At 45.8% G+C, this 26,211-nt stretch overlaps 2 protein-coding genes and 1 pseudogene across 3 annotated transcripts; 2 read left to right on the top strand and 1 right to left on the bottom strand.

Annotated features, from left to right (window-relative positions):
* Positions 1 to 399: 399 nt before the first annotated feature.
* On the bottom strand, positions 400 to 3,392 carry LOC101776611 (annotated as a pseudogene).
* An 11,237-nt stretch (positions 3,393 to 14,629) lies between these two features.
* Positions 14,630 to 18,916, top strand: LOC101764588 (DNA-dependent metalloprotease WSS1). 2 transcript variants are annotated; one of them, XM_012845117.2, is made up of 5 exons: positions 14,630 to 14,871; positions 14,982 to 15,177; positions 16,066 to 16,584; positions 17,532 to 17,777; positions 18,463 to 18,916. In XM_012845117.2, exons 1-4 carry the CDS (start codon positions 14,714 to 14,716, stop codon positions 17,718 to 17,720), a joined length of 1,062 nt encoding a protein of 353 aa, XP_012700571.1. In that variant the 5' UTR covers positions 14,630 to 14,713; the 3' UTR covers positions 17,721 to 17,777; positions 18,463 to 18,916. The 2 variants fall into 2 exon arrangements, with proteins under 2 accessions (XP_012700571.1, XP_012700570.1); XM_012845116.1 differs by having other exon boundaries at positions 14,637 to 14,871; positions 17,532 to 17,806.
* Positions 18,917 to 20,143: 1,227 nt separating this feature from the next.
* On the top strand, positions 20,144 to 22,332 carry LOC101764177 (mitogen-activated protein kinase kinase 5). Its single transcript, XM_004964567.3, has one exon. The coding sequence runs from the start codon at positions 20,185 to 20,187 to the stop codon at positions 21,580 to 21,582; it is 1,398 nt and encodes a 465-aa protein (XP_004964624.1). The 5' UTR covers positions 20,144 to 20,184; the 3' UTR covers positions 21,583 to 22,332.
* The last annotated feature ends 3,879 nt before the right edge of the window (positions 22,333 to 26,211 follow it).

Here is a 26,211-nt window from a genome sequence, read left to right as displayed (position 1 = left end):
AAGTAGAAAATAAAGAAAGTAGAGGGGAGACATAAGTTTTGCAGAATCCAATGGCATCATACGGTGTGAACATGATGTTTCTCCGTAGGATAAAATTTGATACAACAATCACATTTCTCCAATAATGAGATAAGACCAACTACAACACCCCTCTCTTGTCCATGATGTGTGAGGAACAGCACACGTGTAGCAAAGAAAAACAAGATGGAGTCTTATCTCATCAGAGATGACAGTAACTGAAGGAATATAAACCAACGCCAACTAGCGTCCCCCCTCCCCCATTACTCCTACAGTCCTACGACGAAGTAGTGAAGTACCACTACCTAACCAGACTCATAAGCAGCATCAGGCATCACCGAGGTGCCTACAGAAAGCAACCTGACGATAACCGCCTATGTCCTACCTGGTCCTCGATTCAACCTGGAGTGATTCAGCAGGCACAGAGTCGATGGCCAAGCCATTTTGAAGTTGTTGATGGCCAATGTCACCAATAGTCTCTACCTGGAGTGATTCAGCAGGCACAGAGTCCGTGGCCATGTCATTATGCAATGGTTGTGGTTCCATGTCACCAACAGATTCTCCATTCCCATGGCAACGCCGTGAGCCTCGGTTTCTCCGCCATGCCCAAATGAACTTAATCAAGGCTATAAGCAGAACGATTACTAGCACAAAGCCATTGATGATGAACAGGCCTGCGAAGCTTTTAAGCTGAGACGTGCAGAATCAGTACCACGACCACCATAATCGAGCGAAGGAGTTGCATCCCCAAACCATTTCTGTTGTATCGCAAACCCTTCATGCCCCTCTCTTAAGTCCAAGATGGCCCTTGAAAGGTCAGGCACCACTGGAGAGCCTCTAGGGAAAACCTGCAGACACGTAACCCATGACATAAGTATATAACAACCAGGTGAGTTTAGCTAGGAGATCTTATGGTCTACAGAAGGATAGGCGCAAGGAGCTACAAAACCAAATCCAGCAGCAGTGTCGATGTGACCAACTATTTGGAACTCTGATGATCTGATCCATACTGCACAAGGAAAGTATTTAGATAGGGGATCTCATCAAAGATAGCTGACACCCCTCCAAGGTTTGATCCTGCCCTCAATGCCTTTGCATATTCCTCTGGTGTGCTAAACACCTTTATCTTGCCCTCATCGAACTTGAGCTGCGTAAGCTTCGCGAGCACGAAAGATCCATTCTGGTATCCGACATAATCGCCATTGCGCAAGAGTTGACCTGGATCAGTCACTGAAGGTTGGAGCCTCTTTGCAGTTAGCAACGATGACAAGCTTGCTGTATAGCTCTGAACTAAAGTTAGAACCACAAAACACCAAATCACCACAAGAACTTTTGACGGAAGGCGCTTGATAATTTGATCTGTCCAAAGCATTAGCAAAAGAGATAATGTTACTGAAGTAACAAACCATACACTTATAAAGTTAGCATACTGTTATGTTTAAGTTCAGAGTACTGTATAGTCATGAAGATGCATGCAGTTTTGTACTTTTGATTAATGAAAGCCAGGCAGAAGAAGAATGACCGTGACCACATACCATGAGAGAAGGTCAAAGTGGAGAATATAAAGTAGAAAACGGTGCTGAACTGTCTTAATCTTGACCCTTGGAATTCATCATTTGTTGGATATTCACTCATCCATACAACTAGGCCAGTGACGAAGATAAACAGCCTGTTCGGCTGTGCTACATCGACTGGCTGATGCTGCAGCTGAAGCAGCCAGCCGCTCGGCAGCGGGCAGCCTGTTTAGCTAACTGGATTCTTGGGGAACAGGTCCGTTGGTCCACCTTGGACATTTGATCCACAAAAGGTCGTGGATTTCGTAGTGTGGGTCCAGGAAAGGACGACGTTTACCAATCGGTGTGGTGCTAGGCTCGCTGCCGAGCGGTTGGCTGCTTCAGCTGCAGCATCAGCCAGCCGATGTAGCACAGCCGAGCAGGTCAAAACTGCAGTTGCAATCCAGAGGTCATTTGTTAGTGGCTGAAAGAAGATCCACATGGATAGTTTATCACTGTTCTTGGATAGAACAAGCATTGACACGCCAGACTCTGTGTATGGCATTGTGAAGTCCACATCTCTAGCTCGATTTGTGATAATTGCCACGTCACCCACTGCCGCATCAAACTCCTGTCATATGCACCAAGGAAAGAAAAAGCAAGCAATTAAATATGGAATGAACAAATATTTCAAAAACCAGCGACAAATGGAAAGCGAAAAAGTAGATATTATAGAAAGAAAGCTGACCTTGAGGTACACCTTGGTTACCAGCTTGTCATAAGAATTTGCACAATCAAAGGGAATGTAATTATAGCGAAGAGCATATGGTACTTTCTTCACAGCAGCCTCAAAGACATCAATGCTGTAGCCACTGACACTCACTGTATTGGTGCCAGGAATTGTATCAACACTCACAAAAAGTTTAAACTCGTGCCTTACAGCACACCAATCTTGAGTATTTTTCCGTTCACTGGTAAGTCCCAACCTTTGGGCACTGCTTTTGAATCTCCTGGCCAATGGATTTCACCTGCGTCTATGCGAAATTTAGTTTGACCATGGCTTGTGCTTGGGTTTAGAAGCCTCGACGATCCAGAAGCTGGGCTCCAAAACCCTATGCCCTTTGCTTGATCTCCAATCACATTGACAACCTCATAAACAGGAACTTGCATATGCCTATCCGCGAGTGCGAATCTACCAGCCAATCCATCAAAGTCTGTTTCCAAAATGGCACTGAGAAGTTCTGGCCCAACAGGAGATGGTAGGAGAGTATCTATTAAACTCTTCCTCACACCTTCTGGTGTCTGAAAGCTTCTATTTGAAAATCTGATTCCCTTGACCTTCTCAGATAAAGTTGCAACTGCCCATGCCACATCATACGCCCAGTATTGGTAGACAGTGGGTCTTGCCATCCTTATATCAGGAAGCTGATGGTATTTGGCTCTGAATCGTGCACCAAATCGACCCATGAAATCTATGTTCCTAGCTGATTTTGCTACATATGGCCAGAAACCGACAACACCTTGCATGGTTTGAATGTTATGTTGGGGAAGTACATCAAGGCTGAAGCCAACATTATCAGTGACAATCCAGACATACCCTTCATTCATCATTCCAGCTGCTGAAGCTCGAGCAAAGAAGCGGCAAGCACGAGCTGGCAACATATGAACAATGAAGACACGTGTCAGAATGGCCATGAGCTTATACAGTCCCAAATCAATGAGATTATTTGGTGAAGATGCAGGAATAGCAGAACGGTAAATGGCATGTGCATCAACACTTTGAAGGGCATCCGTAATGGAAGGGAGGATGCCCACACCGTAATCTTGTTTCATTTGAAACGCCAAGAGGTATAGGGTAAACTGCTCGGCGCAAAGATTCATGGTGCCAAGCTTGGTGTGACAATGGCTGGCGCCAAGCTCCTGCCACGTCAGCATCCGCATCAGCAGCTGCGCAGACCTTGGCACCAGGATGGCTGGCGTCGAGACGTGTAAGCTTGGCGCCAGCGTGGATGGCGCCAAGCTAAGGGTCCAGATTTTGAAATAGTTTTGCCAGGGTGTATTTATGAGGATTTGAAAGGTCAAAAACAAAAAAAGTCAGTCCCTTCGAGATGAGAAAGACGAGAGGATACCGGGCGTAGAGCGACCTCGTGAAGATAGGCTCATTGGCATACTGTGCAGAGCGACCTCTCACTTTCTAGAAAAAGGTGGAACTGGCATCAGCAAGGAACTCTCAAACAAACATCAGTGTTGGCCTAACCGGAGCCCTGGACTCATAGGAAAGGTGATCGCGTGTTTGATGTGTCTCTGCACTTTTTGTTTTTTGATTTTTAGCAGAATTAACAAAAGATCATACGGTGAAGAATATGAGGACACAGTAGCAAGGTTGACCACCACCCAATCGACTTTAGTGGATGCTTTGAAGAAAAAGAAGTCTCCTAGCTTGACAGCAAGGTTGGAAAACGTTTTGCGGAATTGAAAGGAGGTAATCGAAACAAAATAAAAAAAACTAGTTGCAGTGCAAAAATATATAGAGAAAAAGGATTTGCAAGACCGGAAGAGCAAAGAAAAATTGAACTTGCTGTATTTGCAAAATCAAAAGAGAAAGAACCAGCCAGAAACCACACGGTTAAAAGCCGTGCACTCTACCGACTGAGCTAGGATGGCTGGGTACATCTGTTTGCATCATGGATTTTATATATATACATCTAATTTTCACGATGGATTTCACAGCATCATATATCGTGGCCGAAGCTTAGCCGCGAACTTTAAAACGGACTCTATGTTTGGGAGGGGAGAGTAATGTGTTTGGTAATCTGAATGTTATCTGATTTGAGTAATAGGGTGGTGTATCGTGTGTCCATGCTATGTATTTTGCTGAGATACTTCATTTCTCATGGTTATATACTGATGTCTGATGACATGTATGTAAGGAATAGGTGATAATAGATCCATCAATTCCATTACATTTTGTTTTTTGAAAAAAAATCATCAATTCTATTACTTCTCAAATCAAATAAGAAGTAAGAATGTGAGACGAAGATGAACTACCTCGCTCCTCACATCAAATGCCCCGATCATAATCATTGATCTTTAGTTACGTGGTTAAGTGTGCGCATGGATAGAAAACTCGATAGGATCCACGTATTCGTCTCACCGATTCACCGAACAATCCTCTCAAGTCTCAACCGTTTTTTGCTGTGACAAAACCAAAAAAGTCCAAAGCAAATGCTATCTCTTTCCCCACTTCAAAACTCGTTCGCAATTCGTGGAGACCCAACGCAATCGAATCTCCCCCACCTCCGCACGGGGCCTTGCCACGTTCCCCTCTTGCCCCAAAGTACCTCCAACAATAGCTCCTACTTGAGACCCTACTTTTCTTTAGGTAGGAGCTGTCCCAACTTTCTGGAGTTCTAGATTTAACTCACAACTCCAGCAATAGCCCCTTCTTCATAGCCCCTACTCTCACATGACAGTTGGGTCCCATTTGGTAGTGAGTCTTATTATTTTTATTTCTCTCTCCCACATTTCATCTATCCTCAGCGCTCCTCTCTTCCCCTGACCCCCTCTATCCCCAAGCACGGCGGCGCTCCCTCGCCCCTGCGTGCTCCCGCGGCGTTGGAGCTCGCCCAGTGTTGACGCTGATTCACGGCGCCTCACACACTTGAGCACCTCGTGTGCTGTTGACGCTGATTCGCGGCGCCTCACACACTTGAGCACCTCGTGTGCAATCACCGGTCAAAGATCCCAATCAAGGATTGGAACCTCCCGTTGTGGTAGATCCGTGGAACGCTCGTCAAGGAGGGATCCCGTCGGGACATGCGCACCAGCGGTTTGCCTTAGGTTCGGCAGGCCAGTTAGGGCGTCCTCTAATACCGTCGAGACGAGAGAAGAACATCAGCTAGGGTTTGGAAAAGCTAAGGTGGAGAGAAAACGAAAAAAGATAAAAAGAAATTATATTTGATCGATTGTGGATGATTTTTCAATCGGCCGTAACCCTGTACATATAGGGCCGCTGGACTTCGCACGCAAGTTAATCAAGTTTCTATCCTTAATTCCAAACTCGAATGCAATTCCGTTGATGCATACCCCGGCCATCCAGCCCGACGTAACCGGCGCTTCCTCCGTGATCGTAGATCTCGAACTCCTTCAATAGAAAAAGGATATACGTGTATCTCCTCGTTGATTTTATTTCCTTGATTACCCTCAAGATTAATCTTTGCACTTCCTTGAGCCTGGCACGTTGGACTCTTGTGCATGCTGATCTACAACTGGGTCACGGCTAGCTGGTCATCTAATCTCCAGGTACGCATGCAGGTAACATGCAATATATTTTAGGGGGTTTTAGGATACGAGATGTTAAACTTTAGTATGAACACATCGGATGTTCGGATGTTAATTAGAAGGACTAAATATGAGTTAATTACAAAATTAATTGTACAAATGGAGTCTAATTCGCGAAACGAATCTATTAAGACTAAATAATCCATCATTAACAAATAGTTATTGTAGCACCACATTGTCAAATCATGGACTAATTAGGCTTAATAGATTCGTCTCGCGAATTAGACTTCATCTGTGCAATTAGTTTTATAATTAGATTATATTTAATATTCATAATTAGTATCAAACATCCGATGTGATAGGTGCTAAAGTTTAGCAAGAGGTATCAAACACCCCTTAGTTAGCTATAAACCGGTCACCCGTCCTTCCGTGATGCAGTCATGCACTTGCACCTGCAGCTTTTACTATACGCGCGTCCAGCCAGATACGGTCTTCGGTATACCACATACAAACTTGCTTTGCCAATCTCTGGAAACCACAGACAACTTCATCGGAGAAGGACCGAAGCCGTTGGGCAGTCTCTGGATAGCGCACACAAAAGGCCAGACATGTCTGTAGCATGCAAAGCTTAGCCGCTCAAATCATCCTGCGCTAAACACCATACTCAATTAAGAAATTAATTAATCATTCGGCCACATTAATTAACTCAGAGCCGAATTAAATAAATCCTTTGACTAATTATCCAGCTATAACAAGCCAAATATCTTGATTTCCAAGATTGCACCATCATTAGCCAAATTAAGCTCAAAATTCGGCCAAATATATTTCTCAACCACATTTTAAACCATTGAATGTGTCAAATTTAGTCATCAACACCCAACAGATCTGGGCAGCTCCCCTTCCCTCACCCCGCCTGCTCCCCCCCTCCAGATTCGTGTGGCGCCACGGAGAGGGGGCGGCGCGGCCGGCCCCAGCAGCGGTGTGGAGAGGGGGCCGCGCAGCTGGCCTACACAGCGAGGTGGGGTAGGCACAGCGGGGCGGGGTAGGCACGACGCGGCTGGCCGTTGTAGTGGAGCAGATCGGGGGCGGTGTGGCTGGCTCGTGCGGCGGCGTGGAAAGGCGGCCGCGCGGTCGGCCTGCGCAGCGGGGTGGAGCAGGAGCAGAGCGGCCGGTGCACCGGAGTGGCGCGGCTGGCTTGGGTGGCGACGTGGAGAGGGGGCAGCAAGGCGGCAGGCGGGTGGTGGCGTGGAGCGATCGGTGCTAAGGACCCGAGTAGAGGCCTGGAGTGAGATTTTCTTCTCTCGGCTCCTACTTTTTTTATTAGGGACTGTTGGAGCCTTAAAGTAGCACCAAATCGGATTGAGCTGAGGCCAGCCGGTTAGACCGATTCCTCCAGGCGGTCTGAACAGTTTGGGTTTCTGTAGCAGGTTTGGCACGGCCAACCGGTCTGATCGGTGGGCTTGACCGGTCTGACCAAAGTGCTCAAAATGCAAATTGTACTTCACCATTGCGTGATCTCGTCGAGACGATCGAAATGCATATGTCGAACGTCCAAATCGGAGCTGGATGAGAGAGATATGTCTCTGGCAAGATTCAACCCTGTGTTGACCGGTCTGACTGGTCGGGATGGGTGGTCTGACCGGTCAGTCTAGCCTAATCCGAGTTGGGAGTTGTATTTTGACACGAGATTTGTATAACCTCCGACTCCTATTGGGGCAAGACCTCCCCACCCTATAAATATAAAGGGCCACAGCCGATTCCTATTGAGGGGATCCTAATCGAACCAATCTACAATTTACTTTTATCTCCTAAACCCTAATCCTTTTCCAACCTCCATGTTGTTCATCTACTGTTCTCCACTACCATAGATGGCGTTCTAGGCTTGTTGGTCGACCTAGGGTATGCCGGCGACATCCACGCCCTGACAGGGTCCCTCCCGGGTGAGAGCTTCAATGGCCTTTGCTAGTTTGTTCGTAAACTAGTCGTTCTTCACTACGTAAGTGCGTTGGTTATCCTTTTGCTGATTTGCTTGTAAACCTAGCCGTCCTCCACCACATAACTGTGGTAGTTACCCCCTCGAACGATCAGCTTGAGCCAATCCCCAAGAAACCGGTCTGACCGGGTTGCTGGACCAGTCTGACCGGTCTGTGCAGCATCTTGACTATTTGGTCTGTTCGCGACCCGCGCGATCTAGCGCACTCGTGTGTTGGTCAGAAAAAGTGCCAACACATTTTAGCGACTCCGCTGGGGAAGAAAGATCTAGTTGCTTAAACCATTCTATCAAACCCTAGCCAAATATCCAATTGATCTATTATTTTGATTCACCGCTGTAGTTGCATTTGGTCTTTTTTGACCAATTGCATCTATACTTGTGACTTTGCATCAGGCTGCTCAAGTCGATTGCATTGTGTTTTGCTTGCTGCTACATATTGAAGATTAAAAGAGAAGCAAAGTATTGGTCATTGGTTGGTTAGATTGTCAACAATATCTAGACTTATTTACCACAAGATCAGAAGCATCAAGACCTATTATGGCGGGCTATCCTTATGTTCCATAACAATATCACTACAACGAGTCCAAGGTACAAGTTGCAAATACCTTACATGGTTGTAATAATTATTTTGCTCGTATCATGAATCCTCATATTGATGTTGCTAGATATGATACTAGTAGGCATATTGCATTGGCTAGTCATTATTCAGATGGTTCTACTTCTGCAAATTATAATTCTGAATATTATAAGCAAAAGCTATTGTTAAATAATATGCATGCTTTGAATTTTAACGCTACTAGCAACATACAACATTACCCTCACGCATCGGCTGTATAACAAGTTCAAGAGCCAATGGGATATTATCAAGGCTAAACTAACATGTGAGTTCGGCCAATTTGTATGAGACATCATATGCAGGTAATTTAAAGTGTTTCATCTATTTATTCATCAGCTGGAAACTCACTATGTGATTACACCACAAAATATGCCGATGAACGAGAAGATTGGCCATGCTAATTCTAGCTATCAGGCCAGTTATTCTCAAACATCATATGCTATTGATTTATATACTATTCAGCAAGGTAGAAATGAATCGGTTTTGGATTACATAAAACGATTCGACAAAATTAAAGACCGTTGCTCTAATATGTCAATTTCTGACATCGAACTAGCTGCTCTTGCTTGTATGGGTTTAAGACCATCCCTTAGAAACATGCTAGAGGGGTCTGATCTTCGTTGCATTGCGGGCGTGCTTGCAGAAGCCATGGGAGTGGAAATACGAATGGCTAGAGAGAAGAAGGATTCAGTTTTGAGCAATAGTTCAGTTATTATAACAATCGAACACAATAAAGCATATTCTGAATCTGTTACACCAAAAGTGTCAAGTTTAGCTGTACAAGGGCATGTTAAGAAAAAGAAAACAGCGATGCTTGATTTTTCTAAAATCGAAGGTGTCATGCATTTTTCTAGTAATTATTGCATTATTAAACGACAAGTTCTGGCTAAGAAAAGTTTAGAACATCAAGCTATTGAGGACCAGGGCAATGGAGGAAGTAAAGAAACGGTGGCATCTCAACGCTCGGTGATTTCCAGCAATCCTGAAAGCACCAGCGTGACCAGTTCCATGGTCCGGTCTGACTGGTCCATGTAGGACATGGCCGTGGGTTGCCATCAAGAGGAGAAACATGATATCATCACATCAAGGTTCCTCACCTCTTCAAATGCTTTGCAAGTAATTTCCAATCAGATCCTATATCTTTAGTTAATTCATCTATTAGTGATTCTATCATAAATAATTCCAAGAGATCGATTGAGGATGGTAATTTACTTGCTAGGAGTAGTATGCCTTCAAATAGTGTTAGCCAATGCATTGTAAAAATTAGAAAGGCTGATCATAGTAATACTTTAGCACTTAAAATCCCTCCATCATCATTGCCAAAGTTTTTATCTACATGGTTTACTTATGGTCATTTTGGATTTAAAAGCAAAAGACCAAAGCCGAGAGCTATTGTGAAATCCGATGCTAATATAGTGATAAACTCTAAAGCATCGGATATGAGAAATGCAAGGAAAGGTATAGCTGAATGGATTGAGAAATCTAAACCATTTGCTTGCTAGGCCTTGAAGCTTTCTCCACAAAAGCATCGATTGGAAAAGATAAAGTATACTTTTGATTTAACTTTGTGTGATAATCTATTTGATATGTTGCTAGAGAATAAGTTTATTAGATTATTTGATCATAAAGTTATTCCATCACCTCTTGAATTAGGAGATCAAAAGTATTGCAAGTGGCATAACTCGTTTGATCATAATACTAGCGATTGCAATATATTTCGTCAACTTATACAATCGGCCATTAATACCGGAGATTGAGATTTTTTCAAACACAAGAGGATGACCAGTTGGCTGCAATTGGTCTTGATGGCAAAGGATCATTAAATCGGTTAGGATCATCTGATTCATCTAAAGATTCGAGCTTAATTGCCAAAGAGGAAGATTCGAAGCTCCCAAGTGATGAGAAGGACATTGTCCATGAATTGCAAGTTTAGGCAACAATTGAGGACGATGAGCCTATCAAAGTCCCTGAGGTTACTAGGGAGGAAATGAATTTTTCTCCATTAGATCAAGAACATGTTACTCCTACTGTGCTGGGCAAACAGGTCAGACCGGTTGGGCAAACAGGTCAGACCGGTTGGGCAAACAGGTTAGACCGGTCTCCCAAACCGTTTAGACCGGTTCAGGTCTAAAAAATTCATAAATGTTGAGGCCCGGGCATCCTGTTGTGAATGGAGGTAAAGACCGTGTTAAGCACAATGGTAAAAAGTCGAAGCTCACTTTCGATGAACTTCTGGCTAAATATCAAAAAGATAATGAGGAAAAGCATGCTAATCGGCCAAATGATGTTAAGGCATCAAGATTGCCTCCTAAACATAATTCTAGGAATTGGAATTGGCAAGGAGAAATGTTTCATTCAGCAGCATCCCGTCCTCCTTTTGGGCCATCAATGTCAGTTCCATATGCTCCACACCCCACTAGTTTTCATCCATACTCATCATGGGGGTGGAATGATCCATGGGCACATGCTCCTTCATATTTTAGACCATATCATGTAGAGTATGTAGCACCAAGAGAATCATCGTGTTCAAGGTAACCTTATGTTGAAAATGACCATTTTAAGTAAAAGAATCGATCTAATATTCAAAAGAAGAAAAGATTGTCAAGCAAGTTTATCGAGTGAAAAGAGATGGTCGCAAAGATAAGAGTTCAGATCTGAATTCGATTAGTGAAAAGCCGATTGACATGCTAAGTACTTCGCCTATTAATATTAAAGATGAGGAAAAATCAGCCATTGATCCTCCAAGTGTTAAATCTGAACCAAAGAAGGTGAAGAAGCCAAAAAACAAGAAAAGAGCATTGCTATCCGAAATTGAAGCAAAGCCAAGCCGTAAACTTGGTTTATCAAATTGGCAGAAGAAGAAGCCGCAAAAGCTTAGTGCTCAAGAACTAAGAAAGAAGGGCATGGCCTAGGTTCCTAAAAGAAGCATTCAAACTCAAAGCAAGGATGATGTTCAATCAAAGGGTGCAGCACAGTTGAAGGAGAAGAGAAAGTTTGAGAGACGATCTCCAAAACTGAAGTTTGCACCGAATCATCAAAATTATTGGTCATTACCTCATCCATTTGCTTTACAAATGTCATATGTGCCTATATCTTGGAATCCATCCTTGGATATGTTTGGTTATCCCTCACACTCTTATTTTGATCCTTGGGTTCCACATGGATCTTTATATCATGGAGGGTTGTCACCAAATTGCTATGCACGTTGATTAGATTGCAATAAATGTTGCCATTAATTTTCAAAACCCAAAATATTTGGTTCTTAAAGATGGTTTTAATTCCTGAATTTATATATCTCTTTACACTTTTATTTCGGCTGTGCATATTCTTATGGATGGATTCATATCATACTTGGCAATATATATGGCCGATGAATCTATTTGATCATCGTCCTAAAGTAATAGCTTCCCAATGAGAGATCATTTATGACCTTATTGGTGCCTTAAATGCTCGGGGGGCAAGATATTAACAAAATGAGTGATTTACTACCATGAAGTTCGTATTTACCGAATCGCTTGCAAAGTGTTTTCAAAATATTGGTGTTGTCTTTATTTCACTAAATGGTGTTGTTTTGAGATCTTTAGCCGATTGGAGTATTTAACATCAGTAATCAAGCCGAATATGAAATTTCTCTATTCAGGCTAGAGATTTTGGAATTCATGGTTGGAAAGCATGCTGAAGTATCTAATAACTCATTGCTGAAGGTGTAGCAAATATTTATGTTTAAATGAGTCATTAGATATTTTTCTTAGTAGATGTCTAGACAATCGTCTCAATTCTATCATGTGTCATGTCTCTAGGCATTAAAAATCCAGGATCGTCACTCTGGAACAATGAACATCAGGTCGTAATGTCCAAAAGAACATTCTCATGAGAGAAGACCGGTGTTTAACAATGACAGAGGGTATATTTTGGGCAATCAGTCTGACCGCCATCTGAGACCGGTTTGACCGGGATGGATAATTTATCTCATAGAGATTATATTTGATGGATTGGCTTTCAAAGGGTTTTTTCCACACATTGGTGATATCTTTATTTGATCACATGATGTTGTTTTGATCTTTAGCCGATTTAATATTAGGAATTAAGCCAAATCTGAATTTTTCGATTCAAGCTAGAAAGTTTGCAATCCATGAGTGTAAATCATGCAGAGGCATTTGATGATTCATTGCTAGTAGCGCAAAAGATATCTATGTAAATGGATCATTGAATGTTTATATTAGTCAATGCCTAGAGATCATATTTGATAAGTACAATCCTGTACCTAGGCGTGAGAATCAGATGTTAACATTCTGGCATAACAAGCATCAGGATATAACGTCTATGGGGATGCTTTCGTATTTAGGCCGATGTTAGGCAATGTTAGAGGGCACATCCTGGGTAGACCAGTCTCACCGCCATTGAGACCGGTCTGACCGGTATGTCTACCACTTCGGATAATAAGTTTCAGAACTTGCTGGAGCCAAAGTTGGTAGTTGGGGAAAGTTTGTTGTCGTCTATTTGCATAATATAAGATGCATTGAAAGATGAGGTGAGAGTGAACAAAAGGGGTTCAAGAGTAATCTGACCATCATCAATTCCAAGGTAGTTGTGTCATATTCACCTTTTGGGCTGATTACTCACCTTACTTTGTTTTTTGTTTATGGTCGAAATGACTTGTGGGTGCACTATTGAATCATTTTATATTTCTTCATTTTCAATCTGAGAAGTATTGCAAACGCCAATTACATTATAGCAATTTGACCGCTTTATGCATCCGCAATAGCTTGTGAGAGTGAGAATGACCTTAAATCAGTATTTGAAGAATCCACAGCCGAGACAGTGATACTTAGGCTTATCTCACTCGCACAAGATATGTAAACATCAACAACAAGATGGTTTCTTCATATTGGGCAGAATCAAGTAATATGGTCGATAGACATTATCATCCTTAAAAGTGAAGCATCATTAATGTGCTTGTGCTCTACATTGTTCCTATGCTGTTCATATTCTGATGAATGTTTCTTGGTACACAAGCTTTACCAAGAAATAGGGGAGCATGTGTTGGAGTCCAAAAGTGACAACAAAACCGATTGGGCTGAGGCCAACCGGTCAGATCGGTTCCTCCAGGTGGTCTGACCAGTCTGGTCTCTGTAGCCGGTCTGGCACTGCCAATCGGTCTGAACGAAGTACTCAAAATGCAAATTGGATTTCACCATTGCGTAGATCTCATCAAGACGATCGAAATGCATATGTAGAATGTCCAAATCGGAGTCCGAATGAGAGAGATATGTCTCTGGCAAGATTCAGCCCTGTGCTGACCGGTCTGACTGGTCGGATGGGCGGTCTGACGGGTGAGTCCAGCCTAATCCGAGTTGGGAGTTGTATTTTGACACGATATTTGTATAATCTTCGATTTCTATTGGAGCAACCTCCTTACACTCTAAATATAAAGGGCCGCGGCCGATTAAGGGGATCATAATCGAACCAATCTACAATTTACTTTTATCTCCTAAACCCTAATCCTTTTCCAACTTTCATGCTCTTCATCTACTATTATCCACGACCATAGATGTTGTTCTAGGCTTGCTGGTCGACCTAGGGCATGCTAGTGGCATCCACGCCCTGATGGGGTCCCTTCTAGGCGAGAGTTTCCACGACCTTTGCTAGTTTGCTCATAAGCTAGTTATTTTTCACCACGTAAGTGCGTTGGTTATCTTTTTGCTAGTTTGCTCGTAAACTTGGCCGTCCTCTACCATGTAAGTGTGGTAGTTACCTCCTCGAACGACAGGGAACGTATCTGGTGCAAACCATCTACCACGTGCAACCTTGAAAACTATAAATCAAGGCCACAAGATGCTAATCCAATGGATAGGGTTAGTGGTGGGATTATTTTGCAATTAAACTCCCCACCCGCCGGCCACTTTTGCGAATCCCCTGCCTCTTCGCCTTTAACCTGTCCTGTCCCTTTCCATCACGTGACCGGCGGCTGAAAGGCTTAATTGCAAAATAATCCTACTATTAATCCTATCCATTGTATTAGCATCTTGTCATCTTGATTCGTACCGGATACATTCTCCGAACGATCAACTCAAGCCAATCCTCAGGAAACCGGTCCGGTCAGACCGGCCTATGCAGCATCTGGCTATTCGGTTGTGCGATCTAGCGCTCGTGTGTTCGGAGTGTTCGGAAAAAAAAAAGAGCCAACAGGGACCTGAATAGCGGTTTGCTGGAGTTTTCTTAAACGCCGCGCCTCGCCTCAAGACCGCCCACCTTTCCGTCCCCAATCCATTTGAAACCGCGCCGCGTCGGCGTGAATCGTCGGCGGCGGCGATGGAGGTGGGCGACCTGCACAAGGTCTGGGATGTCCGGGAACTCAAGAGGAAGCCCGACGCGGCCGCCGCCCGCGCGCTCCTCGACCGCGTCGCCAAGCAGGTCCAGCCCATCATGCGCCGCCACAAGTGGCGGGTCAAGGTCCTCTCCGAGTTCTCGTAAGCGCCCCTCCTCGCCCACGAACCCTAACCCTAACCTCCTCCCCCCGGATCGATCGATCGATTGATGAACCCCGTGTGTGTGTGCGCGCGCGCGCCTGTTTGGCCAGGCCACGGAACGCCAGGCTGCTGGGGCTCAACGTCGGCGCGGGCGTTGAGGTCAAGCTGCGCCTGCGGCGCGCCGGCCGCGACTACGATTTCATCCCCTACGAGGAGGTGCTCGACACCATGCTCCATGAGCTCTGCCACAACGACCGCGGGCCCCACGACGCGCAGTTCTACAAGCTCTGGGACGAACTCCGCAAGGTGCGTGGCTTACTGCTTTGTGCTCTAGCAATTTGGTGATTCCACTGGAACTGGAACAGTGCGATACTGGGTTGCTTAGGCTTATTCAATTTCACGACAATGTGGCCCCTGACCAAATGATCTGAAGTTGCATATATCAAAATTTCCTTTCTCAATGGCATACTTGTAATGATGTTGTAGACTTGTAGTTAGGTAATTTTGAAGTGATTTGAGTTTTACAACATCTGATCTGGATTGATGTTTGCTTGGATGACTTACTATGATCACCAAAAGTTGAAATAGATGGAACTTGTTTTGTTCTCTACAATATCCAAACATAATTTAATGGGAATGTCTGTCTTTGTAACTGATCACATATTCACATGCATCCTAGATGGAGAACTTTGTTATTTACTTTGTATTGTTTTATATACTAAACTAGGGATGTTTGGAGTGGTGTGGGAGACGATTTTTACCTTTGTTTGCCAAACAACGATGCTAAAGGAGTGTATTCAAATCTGAAGACAGTTGTTTGGAATAAAGTCGTGGGAGGGTCTTCAGAATGGACTTTTACTTGTGAAAATTCCTACCAAAAAAGAAAACCAAATCCCTGTTATGTTTCAGAACTGCAGTTTGTTCACTAACTGATCTTAAATTAAGCTTGTATTTGTATTTTTTTGCGGGTTAATCAAGGTTGTATTTGTTTGGATTTGTCGGAATATGAGTAGTCTTTTATTGTATCTCACTGAATATCTTTCTACTTCATATCTGACAAGCAAACCTAATTTAGCCATCTGTAATTTTCTTTATGCAAGTTTTGTGGTGCCGAATGCAATTTCATTTTTGCTCATATGGTGCCTTATTATTAACAAAGAGGCTTTCTTCTATTGCTTATGAAAATTTTTTCAGGAATGCGAGGAACTTGTTTCGAAGGGTATCACTGGAACAGGACAAGGGTTTGATGGTACGGGAAGGCGGGTGGGTGGATTTACAATACATCCGCCACCACCATCTCTCCGACAAGCTACATTGGTTGCTGCACAGAAGCGAGCAAGGAATGGAGCTCTATTGCCTTCTGGACCAAGAAAGTTGGGTGGAAACAACGATATTATGAGTGCGCTTAGTCCAGCGCAAGCTGCTGCAATGGCAGCTGAATGGAGAATGCATGATGATTTGTGGTGTGGATCCCACAATCAATCTGGTATTGATGATTCGGATGACGTTATTATTCTTGAGGAACCACCTAATAACATGACAATAAAGGATGGAAAAACCACAAAGGGTAGCTGTTCCAACACTTCTGCAGAGTCCAGCACTTCGTCTGGAATTCACACAGCAGCACGAGATGGTCCCTCATCTTTTTGGACAACAGGTGATGCAGTTGATGATTCAAAGTGGGAATGTGGTGCTTGCACTCTTCTAAATCAGGCAAGATTTCTATTCCACCTTGTTTTGTAATACTGTGTATAGAAGTGCCTAATATATCCATTTCACCTATAAAACTGTGTGTCTCTGCATGTATTTCAGCAGCATCTTTTACTATACACAGAGATTTATAGCAGAAAGAGTTTCCCAGTGAATCTTTTCATTATGATCCATATAGTTTTTGTCTTCGAAATTCACCCATGTCAGTACAACTGAATTAATTTAATACCATAACCCTTTGAATCTTATTTAACTGCTCTGTTTAGATTACACTAGGCATATCCAAGCTTAAGATGCATATTTAATATGTAGCTTGTATTAATAAGAACTAAGCCAAGCTCAGTAGGTATGGATGAACAGCCCGACATATAATTTTGGGCTCCTTTCTTATTATACTGCAAAGGTTCCTCCTATGTATTCTCGTTTTTTCTAAAGCTTATAATAATTTGCTACACATCATAGTAATCAAACTTAATGTGTCCATTTGAACTATCAAAATGGCTTCCAATTCATGTAATGTATTTTCTTCACTCAACATATTAGCATATGAAGTATTCATTCCTAACCTCACTATAATCCTCTTAGTCTTGAGATATCTGCTGCTTGTGATACCTGGAGACAGTTTCTATCTGCAGGTTTCATGACTTAAAGGCCAGTAGCCTAGTGTGTTAGTCATCAACTAGATGTAATTCAACTGTATGCAAGCCAAGTTCAAATATAATCTATCATAATAAGCACCAAAGAGTTTCATCCTTCCAAAGCATTGGAAGTTTCTTCTTTCCCAGCAAACATTACCATGTGGTCCCCTTTGCATGCTTAACTATATTTCTTTTCGTTCTTTTTGGGCGTTTCCTTGTTTGCTCTTACATCGAGCCTTCATTTCTTCCACATTATAATTGTAGTTATTAATATGTTTTTCTAACACTTTACTGAAATACGAACTTCTGCAGCCTTTGGCACCAATCTGTGAAGTTTGTGGCACTGCAAAACCTAAAATTGCAAAGGCGAAGTACATGACTTGGTCTTGTAAATTTTGTACTCTAGAAAACAGCACTAAGCTTGACAAATGCTCGGCGTGCGACCATTGGAGATACTCATATGGGCCACCTATAGCCACTTATGGCCCAAGCTATGATTGAGAATTGAGATAACATTGAAGGCTACAATTGTACAGTTACAGCACAGTACTGTGCCAGGTCTTTAACAATCTTTCAATTTTCTTTGTGTAAGGTTCCCTTTTGATTCTGTTGTATTGGAGTATTCATTTCATTTATACTGAGAATTTCTAACAGCTGATAGCATCTTGCCAACCTTATCTTAAGATTGCTTTCCATCTGTAACTTCCAATTAACATTAGGCGCTTGGATGCACAAATTACTAGTTATGCTAGATTTGGTTATGGTGTATGCACCCAGGGAAAAATTATTTGTTTACATAGCGTGGCACTTCATCTGATATTTTTCATTACTTCTAGACATGCTATTTCTAATGCTTACTGAACTATGTTTTGTGATCTAGGCTACTTAGTTTATCAGGGACTCATACTGTCATATATGCACCTTCACAAAGTGATTTCTTGGTAGTACCTTTTAAATTGTATGTTTGCGCATCTGAAATGAAAATATAAACTACTCACTAGCATGCAGACAATAGTCTTAGAGGTAAGTGTTGACTTGGAAGTGTATGTCAGCATGTGCAAAGCTGCATCCTGTTTTAGTTATTAACAAGCTGGTCCAGCATACTCGGTTAATAACTTGGTCGCCATTTGAAATATTCAGATTTCTGCATTTGCTTTCGCTGCAATAAATTTGAAGTGTTATCCTCGGTTTAAAGTTATTCCCATACTCAGGTCTAACAATGTGTTTCGTGTGGTTCTTACAGGATGACACTTCAGAGCAGGCATCTGCTGCATTGTTGATTCAAGTTGACTTATCAGAAGCAGTTCTCGCTATATTACCACTAATGTCATATCAGGTTTCAAGTTGCCAGAGAAATCTGATACCTGTTAAACTTACCTAAGCCATCTTTTTTGTTGCTCTTGCTTGTAGCAATGAGTGGATCGGTAAAAAGAAACAATCTTACTCCTTGGCTGTTAACGTTAGCCCCAAGCCCGGGGCATAGTTCGTCTGAACCTGCATGCCCAATGCCCATCCATGTCTCGTTGGCAGGTAACAACTCTGCTCCTTGGACGTGGTATGATTAGTTGGTCCTGCTGTGTCTGTTCTGATGTCGTATACTCATGTTGCCGTTTGAGTATGGGGGAGGAACTTAGTGCATTAATGTAAGGGTTAATACCATGCATCCGCAATGCTCTGAAAAAAAGGTTGCCTGCTCATCTGATCTAGGCCTGGAATTCCAGACCCAAAGCTGTTGCATTTGCTCACCCATGTCGTCGCCTTACGTTTCGAAGGGGTTTGGAGCTGGGAAAGAGGTGTTATAAAAAATGAACTAGAGCTCCACCAACTCTATGAAGTTGTGCTGCTCGAGAAAAAGGTGGAGTTGAGGTGTTTGGCTAGCTTCACCTAACTCCAGCCTCGCCAAACAGGCTCTTAATTTCAACCATCCTCGTTGAAGTTCCGCCATTAGTGCGACGAAAGCGTCGCAGGGTCGTTAGTGACCGCCACTGCATGGTCAGGTGTCATGTTCTAAAACTTTTGAAGCAGATGATCACCCTGAAGTGTGAAGACATCCCCGTTATCCCCGTGTTGGAAACTGGAAAGCGAGGTCGACTGCTTCTCCAGTCCATTCATCCTTGCCATTTTGCCGGACAAGTGCGTGCACAGGCCGCGCGATTCTTTATCGCACGTGGTGCGAGAGAGCTCAGAGATCATGCTTATAGCTTCTTTTGGCAGGGCTGTGAGCTTTATAATCATTGATCACAGGAAGAAGGCCACACCAAAGACTTTGTTCATTGACACGTCGCGCGCGTCTTCCACCGCCTTTACCTTTGTTCGGCACTAGCTGATGATTTCGAACTTCGAGCACGTGCTGTGAATGGACACGGTGTATCTGATATATCGCGTTCCTGTTTATCCTGGCCAGGTTCCTGGTATCGACGGTACGTCGGTACCTGATTCTCTTCGCATCAATTCAGCTTAAACCCGTCGAGCATTCCCACGTCGGGCTAAGATTTGTAACACACGTGCGCCGTGTATTAAGGGGGCTTGTTGCTCCGTGGCTACACCGTAGTAATAACTTCTGCGATTTACTACCTCCATTCTCTACTATATTATATGATATTAGTTAATTCATTTTAAGCTAACCAACATCGTATTAAAGGATGGAGGGGGTAGGTTTTAGTCTATTGCTCGTCTTTTGTCTAATTATTTTTTTAAGTAGTAGTAGTCGATAGCAAGTTGGTTATAATAGAGATGAGCTCGTATATGTATGCAAATGTCTACGTCATGTGGTCTCTAATCTGTGGTGGATATTCTCTGTGGCTTGCCACATTTTGTGCGGTGGCGTCGTGGCGATCCAAGCGTCCAGAAGGTAGTAGACTAGGGCTTTAGAAGTGCGTGCCTGTACCTCGTACAATAAGCACGTTACGTACAGGGAGGTAGGACAGGTCACGTATCACACTCACATCCAGCGAAAATCGTCACGATGCGGTGGCAACACAGAGGTGGCGAAGAACTGAAGATGAGCCCGCCACGGCGCGCGCCGTTCATCATCTCCAGCGAGGCATCGCATCGCCGCCGACCAGGCCCCGTCCGATTCGTCGTCCTCTGGCTCGTGCGGCCGCTCCCTCCAGCTGTTGCCTTGCCGTCAGGCGAGGTCGTCGCCTCGTGCTCCCCCCTCCCCTTCCCTCCCGTCCCGTTCCCCAACCCGACCAGGCTGTGCTCCAATAAACGGGCACCGCAGCCAGACACGACAAGGGACAAACCCCGCGAGCGGCAGCGGCGAGAGCGAGACGCCACCACCACCATCCCCCCTCCGCTAACGAACTCCACCTCCCCGCCCCGCGCCATGCGCCCGGGCGGCCTCCCGACCCAGCAGCCGCAGCCCGGCACGCCGGGCCGCGCGCGCCGCCGCCCGGATCTCACCCTCCCCATGCCCCAGCGCGAGGTCGCCACCTCCCTCGCCGTCCCGCTCCCGCTCCCACCCCCTTCCTCCTCCGGGGGCCCCACGCCCCCCTCCGCGGGTCCGGCGCAGCAGCAGCAGCAGCCGCCCCCGCTCGCGGAGCTGGAGCGCGTCCGCCGCGTCGGCAGCGGGGCGGGGGGGACCGTCTGGCTGGTTCGGCACCGCGGGACGGGCCGGCCGTACGCACTCAAGGTGCTCTACGGCAACCACGACGACGCGGTGCGTCGCCAGATCGCGCGCGAGATCGCGATCCTCCGCGCCGCGGACCACCCCTCCGTGGTGCGGTGCCACGGCATGTACGAGCGGGGCGGGGAGCTCCAGATCCTGCTCGAGTACATGGACGGCGGCTCCCTCGACGGCCGCCGCATCGCCGCCGAGCCGTTCCTCGCCGACGTGGCGCGCCAGGTGCTGTCCGGGATCGCGTACCTCCACCGCCGCCACATCGTGCACCGCGACATCAAGCCATCCAACCTCCTCATCGACGCCGCGCGCCGCGTCAAGATCGCCGACTTCGGCGTGGGCCGGATCCTCAACCAGACCATGGACCCCTGCAACTCCTCCGTGGGGACCATCGCCTACATGAGCCCCGAGCGGATCAACACCGACCTCAACGACGGCAACTACGACGGCTACGCCGGCGACATCTGGAGCTTCGGCCTCAGCATTCTCGAGTTCTACCTTGGCAAGTTCCCCTTCGGGGAGAACCTCGGCAAGCAGGGCGACTGGGCCGCCCTCATGTGCGCCATCTGCTACTCCGATCCGCCGGAGCCGCCGCCCACCGCCTCGCAGGAGTTCAGGGGGTTCATCAGCTGCTGCCTGCAGAAGAACCCGGCCAGGCGGCTCACGGCCGCGCAGCTGCTGCAGCACCCGTTTGTCGCCGGGCTGCAGCCGCAGCCCCTCGCCGCTCCTCCCTCGTCATGACCACCATTTCGGATCAGAACTGCTATGGATCTCAATTCGGCCTTGGCTGCAGGCAGCGTCAGACTCCAATCCAGCATCATGTCAGGTGTATCCTCCATTCCTCCTTGGATGGACCGAACAGATGTGTGAAGGCAATTCACTCTGTATCTTTTTAGAGCTATATTTTCTCTGTATCTTTGGGAGCCAATTAGGGTGTTCTGTCCATCATCATCGTCCTCATCCATTGCTGCTGCTGCCGCCGCAATTAAGGTCCCTTGTTGACGTTCTTCAAGCCATTTTTGAGTGTTCTCTCCATCAGTCATCGTCCTCAACCAGCTCCTCACTGCAATTAAGGTTCTTTCCCCTTCCTGTTCTTTGATGTTCTTTACTTTTTCAGCGATGATAGCATAACGAGAGAAAAAAAAAGTGTGTAAAAATGATTTTGTAAAAGATCATATGTCAAGTACAGACAGGTCCACTTCCTAGCCAGTTTTCATTGCTCTATAAAGGTTTCGTTAGAAACTTGAACTTCCTTTTTTTCCCCCTTCTCCATATGTAGCAGAGCTGTGACATGAACTGGCAATTGTGCAAGCATCTCTCCCTTTGGGTGATATTTTCGGTGTATAAGTGGCGTGATGATTGAACACATGATGACGACCACAGTGTTGCGCCTTTGCTGCGGCCGCCTGATAGGTTCTTGGATTCCTTTATCTGGACATATGATTGCTTAGAGCGCATCTTGAAATGCGAATAAAAACCCAGCTTTAGCCTCGTGTCTCTCTCTTGATGTTGCTCCTGAAATCTGATCCATGCCTCTTTGTTTTCTCTTTCTGCTCCCGAATCCGATATGCCTTTTCCTCACCATTGCAAAGGTGGGTGCTGGCAATTAGCACACGAGGGTATAGGTTCTCCTCGGGTTTCTTTGGGCCATTTCGTGTTTTGTTTTGGTGTCTCCTTGCTTGTCACTTGGCGGATGAGGCTCCTCCGCAGTAGCTGGGCTGCTCTTGTGTCACTTACGTGTGGGGCCGGTTCCACATGTCAATAACCCAACTGCTCTATGCAGTACTGCAGAGGAACCACTTCCCACTTGGCAGTAAGAGTATCTCCAACACACTACTTATTTTTTACAAAAAGATTCCTTTGAGTTGCTGTACTGCATAGAAACCACTTCCCACTTGGCAGTAAGAGTATCTCCAACACACTACTTATTTTTTACAAAAAGATTCCTTTGAGTTGCTTATTCCAAGGGACTATCCATTTCCCACTCTCCAAATCCCAACAAATCCCAACAACTAGTTTCCTCTCTAAAAATTCACGCTCTCCATCTACTCCAACAGTCTCTCTATTTTGTACTACAACAGTCTCTTCATTTTGCACCCTTCATTCTTGCAATTACTGCACTGGGACCCATACTTTGGCAAGCTCGTGGGGAAGGATGGTATTTTGCACCCTTCATTCTTGCAATTACTGCGTTGGGACCCATACTTTAGCAAGCTTGAAGGGTAGGATGGCAAGCTGAGATAGGATAGCAAGTCAGATAGCAAATCTTTTGGAGCACAATTTTCTTGGTGTTTTGCTAAAATTTCTCTAAGCAAGCACATCATCTACACCAGCATGTGGTGTTATCATTATCATAGGCTGATAGCACAGGATGACAGGATATTCAGGAAATGCTGTGCATCGCACCGGTTTATAACTGGTAAGCGTGTAAGACTTGTGAGGGTCCACGATGATCTTGTAGTTGTAGACTTTGTTGATTTTATACTGCATAGAAACAGACTGTGTGTACGAAAAGTCCTAGAATGTGGCTGGCAAGTGGTCCTAGTTTGTGGGGATGATGGTGTGTACGGCAGATTGAGAGATCTGTCTCTTGTGTGTGCTGTCTTGTGCTTGCCTGCTTGATGATGACGAAGTGCCGTGCAGACCGGCTTGGAAGGAGCCCAGCTGCCCAGGAGTACTCCGAAACATGGGATACGGTTCTCTTCTCACAGTTTAGCGACGAACCAGCTGCAGTAGCGAATCAAAGGACGTGGTATCGGTACCGGGTACTGCTAGAAAGGTGTGGGGTAGAGAGATGGATTCTTTCTGGGCAGAAAAGGCCGCGGCGATAGCAGGTAGGTGAACAGTGCCTCCAGCGTCCGGAACAGCGCCGGTTGCTGTCCCTGGGGCACTGCTTGTATTGGAATCTCCGTTGGCGTCCCGGCTGCCCTCCTGCGACGAGCACGGACCGATCGGCGTCGTGCCACCGGGGGTTGCTTAAGTGGTTTAGGGGGTGTTTGATACGTCTTGCTAAAATTTAGCACCTGTCACATCGGATGTTTGGATACTAATTAGGAGTATTAAATATAGGTTAATTACAAAACTAATTGCACAGATGGAGTCTAATTCGTGAGAAGAATCTATTAAGCCTAATTAGTTCATGATTTGACAATGTGGTGCTACCGTAACCATTTGCTAATGACGGATTAATTAGGCTTAATAGATTCGTCTCGCGAATTAGCACAGAGTTCTGCAATTAGTTTTATAATTAGCTCATGTTTAGTCCTAATTAGCATCCGAACATCCGATGTGATACTGCTAAAGTTTAGCATCTAGTATCCAAACACCTCCTTATGCTTCGAGTTTCCCAGAAATTCTGTAGGATTCTGGAACGAAGCAACAAAAGTGATGGTGCAAAGATATCTTTGCACCTTCCACTTCCAGATGACCGTGCAATGCTTGGGTCCTGGCAACGGATTGCTCGTGCGGTCGTGCCCCCTTTTTTTTCCCATCCGGTGGACTTTCCGTAGACTACCGCTGTGGCCACCTGCTATGCCACGAGTCCTGTTCTCCTGTTGGGTCTCGACGGAGTCCTTTTCCAGTAGTGACCGTGATTGGTACTACTAATTCCAGCTAATATGTTACTCCTAGTAGTAGTTTTGTTGTGACTAGTGATGATGTACGTGGGGGCACGCACGTTTCTAAATTTCAGCATTCAACGATCTAAAATCAAGAAGATTTTTGAATTGCAAATTAAGAAGTTATTCGTGTCTGTTCATGTTCCAATCAGATTTGGAGAAATTTTTAAACGCTATCAAATCACTGTGCCTTAAAAACATTAAACGTTACCCTTCAAAAAAAACATTAAACGTGAGGAATTGACGATCTTGCTCAGACTCGTAGTTTTTTCTCACATAAAAACTACAACATCAATTAGGGCAATTAGTCACAGATGTGCACTGAAGAGAGTAGAAATTGGACAGCAGCCAGTAGGAACCCGGAAGGTATCTTTGACAGACTGAACGTCGCATCTGATCTTTGGCAGACTGAAGTCTGAACGTTGCTTGAGTGGTGCTCGAATGGTGGCTCAGATGCGTGCATGAGGCAAGGAAGCATCTGGCGTCATTGCTCTCTTTGGCCACGTGCATCTCTCACAGATTAACGAATCAAACAACAGGGAAGAGAAGAACACCTCCATCCGTAGCCGATCCACGCGTAGTGCTGCTGCATGCTGAACTGCTGATCCGCGCGTAGCGCTGCTGACGCAGCGGGCGGATGTGCTCGGCCACGCCGAGCTAGCATCGGACGAAGATGCCGTTCGGATTTGGGAAAGCCGGGATGTACGCCTTTTGTTGTTGCCACTGGCGATCGTTGTACCGGCCACCGCTATGACGCTCGATCGAACGATCGCACAGCGGGCGGGGACATGGACGTAATCACGTGACGCTCCGAGAAGAAGACTCCCCACACTGCCTTGAAGCGGACCCCCTATCGCCGCGCGACCCCGAGCGGCTCCGCGAGCGCTGCCAGGTGAACGCCGCTCTCCCCGCGGCATCCGCCCAGAGGTCGCCAAGCCGCGCCTCGGGCGGGAGCGGGCCGGGAAGCGAGCGGCATGAACTCGGAGGGGGAGGGAATCCGTTTGGCCGCCCATGGATTTAATTTACTGGAGAGAAGAGAGGCGGCGCCGCGGCAGGAGTTTCGGTCGCTCGGGGCCGATTCGGGCGAGGGAACTGGGAGTCTGGGAAGAATCGGGTCATGCGGGGAAGCCGCGGGTACAGGGGGCGGGTAGAAGCATCACGACGTGAGAATAAGAGGGAGAATTAAGAGGGTGTTTAGTAGTATTCCATTTTAAAAAAAACAGCTCCACTCTACGGGTTCCAGAAAAACGTGAAGTTGTTGTACATGTTTAGCTGATTGCAGTGCTTCAGCTTTACAAACATGAAAACTTATTGTGAATAGTCTATTTTACCCTTTATGAATGGGTCTACGTGTCAGTCTCTCATCTCTTCTCCTCTCCTCTTCGTCCCTTCCTCTTTTCAGATCCTAAGCTCCACGCCATGGGCAACGCCTTGTCCCCGCCGTCGTCGGCCTCTCTAGATTTGTTGCAGCCCTAGCGTCCCGTGGTCGGCCAGCAGCATCAGCGTCGGCACCGCCTGCAACCCTGACGCCCCGTGGCCAGCCAGTAGCAGCCAGCTGCGAGGAGCGTATCGAGCCGGAGCTAGCAGGCGACGGCGGCGCAGCTCTGGCCAGCAAAAGGGCGCAGCCCTGCGGCCCTAGTGGGTGGGGGCGGCGAGGTCCGGCGAGTAGGGGTTGCGTAACCAACGCGGGCAGGGCCGGTGAGGTTCGGCGAGAAGGGAGCGGCGTGGCCACGACCGAGGGGGGCGAGGGCAG

The sequence above is a fragment of the Setaria italica genome, chromosome IV (genome assembly GCF_000263155.2).
Source record: "Setaria italica strain Yugu1 chromosome IV, Setaria_italica_v2.0, whole genome shotgun sequence".
In the NCBI taxonomy this organism is placed as follows: Eukaryota; Viridiplantae; Streptophyta; class Magnoliopsida; order Poales; family Poaceae; genus Setaria; species Setaria italica.
Note: the sequence above shows the minus strand (reverse complement) of the source record. Positions and strands in the feature narration are given on the sequence as shown.